This window comes from Rhinatrema bivittatum, chromosome 11, assembly GCF_901001135.1.
Source record: "Rhinatrema bivittatum chromosome 11, aRhiBiv1.1, whole genome shotgun sequence".
Taxonomy (NCBI): Eukaryota; Metazoa; Chordata; class Amphibia; order Gymnophiona; family Rhinatrematidae; genus Rhinatrema; species Rhinatrema bivittatum.
The window spans coordinates 88,672,171-88,678,170 of NC_042625.1; the positions used below are offsets into that span (position 1 = coordinate 88,672,171).

Consider the following 6,000-nt stretch of genomic DNA (forward strand, 5'->3'; position numbering starts at 1 on the left):
CGTTCCTGTCACATCTACAAAATGTTCCTGGGTGTTATAACTGGCAATAAGCTGTATAAGAACAAGCTAAAAATCAGTCCCCCCCACTTGTACTCACAACAGGCCCGAAAGCCAGAGACCAAGGAGGCAATGAGGACCACAACACTGGCTTGGTAGCCACATCACTAAGCCTCAGGAGATCATATAACAAAATTTCAACAGCAATGAAAGGGGAAGGGGAAAAAAAAAAAAAAGCGCCACCAAGTCGAAGAAATAGGGAGCCAAATGACCATGCAAGGTGGAACAGGGTTTCTACCCCATCAAATCTAACAAGAGCTAGCACCTTGTGAAGGGCATGATCAAGGATTCCAGAAGATCCAGGGGAGGATCACATATCCACAGCCTGGTATTCCCCATCTTCTGAGGCCGATCTAGTGGGCCTAAATAAACCTCTACACAGTCCTATTACATTCAACAACTCATAATCGAGGAGAAACGTGGCCAATTTCAATCCGGGAACACTGTTTTATGGAGATGGAAATTGGTCATTGCTGTTGCACCCATTCTAACAGTCTCCTTAATGAAGCCAGAGCAGCTGAATCCCACTGGTTTTGGCTACCTTCAATTTCATGCACAGAGAAAACACCCAGGACATCCCCCAGGCTGCCAGCCAACAGGATTTCCCAGAACAGAGTGAGACGGTCTGTCTGATACCTCCAAAAGAATCCTTAGGCCAGGACTTCCCAAACCTGTCCTGGGAACCTCACAGCCAGTCGGGTTTTCAGGGTCTGCACGATGAATGTCTACTGCAGACTCAGTATTTGCAATTCTCTTTCATACACATTCACTGTCAATATCCTGAAGATCTCAATTAGCTGTAAGGGCGGTCATTTGGACAGGTTTGGGATGCCTTGCCTTAGATGGTTCAGTACAGAAATTCGTATTTCAGCATTGATGCTGTCTAAATGGGGCTGGCTAGAGTGGGTAGAACCTGGACAATATAGTTTTCTTTGTCCACCTTACAACCTACGCAAGTCACATAACCGTCCTATACACCAGGGGTGCTCAAACCAGTCCTATGTCCCCCCTCCCCACAGCCAGTCGGGTGTCCAGAATATCCCTAATGAATATGCACGAGGCTTATTTTCCGTTTTATACCTGGAATGCTGACAAATATTGGCTCCAGAGGACCAGGTCACTTCTCCTAGAGCAACTCCAGTCCTCAAGTGCTGCAAATAGGTCAGGTTTTCAGGATATCCACAATGAATATGCATGAGAGAGATCTGCATGCGTTACCTCTTTTGTATGTAAATACAATTGCAAACATATTCATTGTGGATATCTTGAAAACCTGACCTGTTTGTGGCACTCAAAGACCAGAATTGCATAACCCTGTCCCAGAGCATCAGCAGAAATGCCACATTTCATGTTTATGCAGTCCACCAGGATTACTATTTTTTTTGTTCCTAAACTCTGCACAGAAAATAAGTTTAGAAATTAGGATTACAATACCATGTTTCTCTTTTCCCAGGGAAAACTGCAAGAAAGCAATATTCCACGGACAAGTTTACACGAGCCCACCTGTGAAACTCGCTTCAAGTTTGCTCCCACTAATTCAAAATTTCAGGCTAACTTAATGTCTCATTTTAATGATGTAATATACCATAGCAATCAAAGGGAAACTAATCTTGGAATGTATTAGCCTTCCCTTCAAATTCTATCAGCACTGTAGATCCAGGTCCTTGGGTACCTGCCGTTAGTTACTAATGTTGGTGGGGAGTGTTGTCTGCAAAACTGAACTTCACACACACACACGCAGAAGTGCATACCAAGACTATGAACACACAGCAAGGGTTCACAAATGAGAATTTATGGGAAACTCCTCCCTTCCTAAAAGTGAATTTCAGGACATCCCTCCGGCACTTACCAGAAGCTTTTCCTAAAAAAGCTCTCTGAAAAATTGGATAGTTACTACTGCAGAACAATGTGCTCACCAAATCAGGAATTAATAAATGGTGACCAGTACTGGAATATGACAATTCTTTCAAAAAGGAGATAAAACACTGTAGCATAAAAATGACAGCTCAGGATACTGAATCAAGCTTCACAAATTGTGTAACCAGGAACTCCATAACAAAAAAAAAAAAAAACCACACACATGAATACACCTGAGTAAGGATTAAAATGCTTCAAAGCTCTGGACCACATGAGCTTGTTGCTATGACCTCCAGGTTATAACAATCTAGTTTACTTGTTTTAAAAAAAAAAAAAAAAAAAAAAATCACTCTATTACTACCTAGTGAAAATGATTTATGGAACAGAAAGTTTTCTGTAACATCAGGCACCCACTGCATTCTGAGAAGTACTACTGCTTGATGCTCATAAGCAATTTTTGCCAAGCAAGTTCATGAGTAAAATAATATTTAAATATTATGATTTATACAGGCTCTACAAAATAATTCAAGTTATGACAATGACCATGCCCAAGGCAGCTTACAAATCAAGCCTGAGCACAAGGAGGTTAATTAAGCAATTTCAAGGTCACAGAGGATGTGAGGATAGGGGATATTGAACGGGGATCTCCAAGGTTACAGCTCTAGGTTCTAACCACTGTACTCTTAGCTCCAAAATTCTGAATGGTAGGCCAAGGATGGATATTAAAACTAAAGTAAAGCTAAATATTGTACACACACACCCCAAGACCTCTGACCCAGGGGCTCAACAACAACAAAGGAACAAGGGTGTTCTTTTATAAATCTTTAAAAAACAAAAACAAGTAAACTGTCTTAGTATTTAGGTGGGCAAATTACATCTACATCTACCTCTATACCTATACTCTATATCCTCCCCACCCACCCCAGATGAATGCCAAGGAAACAAAAATAAAATGAAAATCCTCTGTAAAGAAGTAGGAGATCTCACTTAAAAAAAATAACTAACTTTATTAAAGCATTAATTGTGAACACAAAATTTGCAGAACTGAGTTAAAATAGCATAAAATCAAGTCTAATTGTGCGAAAGGAGAAGGATGGAAAGAATACCATAAGAAGGGAAGGGGGGGGGGGGGGGGCGGTCGGCATTATCCAAAATATAAAAATAGATTCCAAAGTAAAAAGAGTGCCAGTCCAAATAAAATTTAAAAAAAAAAATCACCAAAACCCATCGTACAGAGAAAGCCAGACACTGCTCTGAGCGCACAGAATCTTATTATTTCAGGCCGCCTGCAACCCAGCAAACAAAATAAATCCAGGTACAGAAAGCGAGCCCCAACGCCCCTCGCCTCCTCTTTTGTTTGCGGGCAGAATGCTCACAAGGGCCCAGGAGCGCTGAACCCCCCCTTCAAGGTCAGGGGCAGCTGCCACCCGGCGGCCGAGGCCCCCCCACCCGGGTTTAGGTGGCCGCGAGCTGAGAACCCGCGTGTAAGAGTTTATGAGCTCATCAGGGATTGTTGCACCATTACATCAGAGGCAATTATAAATGGCCAGGAGCAGGGGCTGGGGAGCCAATCAGATCGCAGATAGGATGTCAACCTAAGACCAACTGTCTCCTGGCTTTGACAGAAGGATTTTACCTCCATAATTCAAATCCCAAACCAAAGCAAATCTGCACTTACTCAAATCACGGAACTGTTTACTAGCGCGTCCGAGGGGACGAGCACAGAGGCACCAGTGCAGGCCATGCACACAGGGCTGGCAAAAGCAGAGCTGGGGCAGGGGGTGGGGGGAACAAGAAAATGGCCCCAGCCGGCCACCTCAAGCACTTGTAAGCGGCCTGGCCCTTAAGACCTCTGCCCCCATCCTTCTCTCACGAGCTCCCCCGCCAGCCTCAGCACCAGGGGCCACTGCTCTCCATGGTGGTGGAGGGAGGCAAGAGATGTAGCAAGAGCAAAGCTCCCTGCAAGAAAGCAAGCCCAGCTCTGCTCGTGTTTCTCCCTGCAAAAAAAAATGGGAGCACCCCCTCCCCCCCTCACACCCGCGTCCATCTCTTCTCTCCCCCCAGCCCACGGTATCCCCCAGCCCCGGAGAGCAGCGCCTCCCGGCAAACCCCGGACAAAAAAGCGCCCACAATGCAGAAAGAGGGGGAGAAGAGAGCCCCACAAGGCATAGAGGCAGCCATTTAGAGAAAGACACACAATGGCAGATGTACCACGACGATGTGGGCCCTGCGAGCCGGCCTGCAGGGCAGACTCCATGGGGCCCCCCCAACCCCCCCTGTGGCCCCCTCCCCGCCCTAATCCCATGCCCCCACCCGCCACTCCCCAAAACCGTACCTGCGGAGTCCTGGGCAGAGGCTGCCCGCTGCTGCCGGGGCTCATGGGCGCATGGTGGCTCCTTTGTTGGCCTCCTCCTGCTCCTGCCGCCGGCCCCCAGCTCTGGGCGGCCCCTCCGTACTGACCGGCCAGCTCGGCCGCCGCTGCCACCGTGGGGGCCGCCGCTGCGCCCTTGGGGGGCCCGGGGTCCTGGGCCCCGCCGCCGCCGTACTCAGCCCCGGTGTAGGCGTGGTAGCCGCGGGCCGAGCTGGGGGAGGTGAGGAGCTGGTTGAGGGTAGGGGTGGCAGTGGGCGCTGGGCTGCCGGCCGCCCCCATGCCCCCGAAGCGCTGCTGCGGCGGCGGGTACGAGCCGGAGGCTATAGGCGGCTTGGTGGCGGCGGCGGGCCCGGCGGGCCGCGGGTAGCCCTGCGGAGGGTAGGCGCTGCGGTTGGGGTAGGACGAGTACGAGTTGTACGCGTGGTTGGAGAAGCCGTGCTCGGCCGGGTGCGAGTTGTGCGGCGGCGGCGGCGGGCCCTGGTACGGGGGCTGCTCCATGCCGCCGCCGCTCGGCAGCGCTGCCATGCCAGGGCTTTGTTGTCCGCCATGTTGGTGGAAAGCAGGGCCCCGGCCGTAGTGCTGCTGCTGCCCGAAGCCGTAGGTGGAAGGCGGCAGGGCGGTCGCGTGAGGCGCCCCCAGCCCGTCGCCGCAGCCCGGCTCGGCCAGGTTATTGTTCACGGAGGCGGCCGGCCTGGGGCCCGGGTTGCCGTTCGAGCTGCCCTTCAGGTCCGGCTCTGCCCCGACACCGCCGCCGCCTCCTCCGCCGTTGCTCTCGGCCCCGTCGTGCAGCTCCTTGGCCCCGTTGCCTTCCGCCTCCTGCCCTACGCTGGCCTTCAGGTCCCCGCGCTGCTCGGCGCCCCCGGTCCCTACCCCCGCCGCGGCCTCGCCCCCCGCCGCTGCCTCCTCCGGGCACTCGCGCTCCGCTTTTTTCAGCTCGGGCGGTGGCGGCGGGTTGCCCAGGCTGCTGGCCGCGGCGGCGGCGGCGACCTGCGCGGCCATGATTCACCGCTCTCTCTCCGCCGCCCTCCCCCCTCTCCTCCTCCCTGCCGGCCGGGCCTGTGCGCTACCTCTCCTCCCCCCCCCCCCCCCACCCACCGCCGGACCGGACGGAGCACCTCTCCCCCACCCCACCCACCCCCCCGGCCCTCCCCGAGCCCTACCCCTGGGGCTCCGCGGCTTTCCGCCCTCCCTCCCCGGACAGCGGGGCCTGGTTCGCCCCCCTCCCTCTCGTTCTCTTGCCGGGGCTCAGGCGGCAGCTCCCTCCCGGCAGCGGCGGCACTGCTGCTGCTGCTGCTCCTCCTCCTCCTTCTCCTTCCTCTCCGCCTCCTCCTCCTCTCCTGCTTCTCGGGGCTCCGCGTCCGCCTCCCCCGGCTCATTCCCCACCGGCCCCGCCGAGCCGGGGCTGCCGCGCGCGGTCCGGGTGGGGGATGGTAGGTGGAAGGGGGGGGGGGGAGGACTCTCTGCTCGCCCGGCGTTTCTCACGCTCCCTCTTAATCGGGAGGGGGGGGTTAGAAGAAGAACCGGAAAAAAAGAAAACAATTAAGAGCGAGCCGGTGCCCCTCTCCCGCACCGCCGTTTGCAGGGAAAAGGTGAAAGGAGGAGCGGAAAAGGAGAGTTAGAAAGAAACAAACAAACAAAAAAAATCCCCAAACGTTCTGTGGAGAGGGGGGGGGGGGCGTCTGGAGAGATCGAGCGCTCAAAATGTGGTTGAGGAA

The 6,000-nt window shown here is 53.4% G+C and overlaps 1 protein-coding gene across 1 annotated transcript in view; it reads right to left on the reverse strand.

Moving 5' to 3' along the window:
* Positions 1-5,284, reverse strand: part of ARID1A (AT-rich interaction domain 1A) — an 86,956-nt gene extending 81,672 nt beyond the window's left edge. The window contains exon 1 of the mRNA XM_029619245.1: positions 4,250-5,284. Coding sequence (XP_029475105.1) covers positions 4,250-5,284 — 1,035 coding nt within the window. The remainder of the gene's footprint in view (positions 1-4,249) is intronic.
* Between the last annotated feature and the right edge of the window lie 716 nt (positions 5,285-6,000).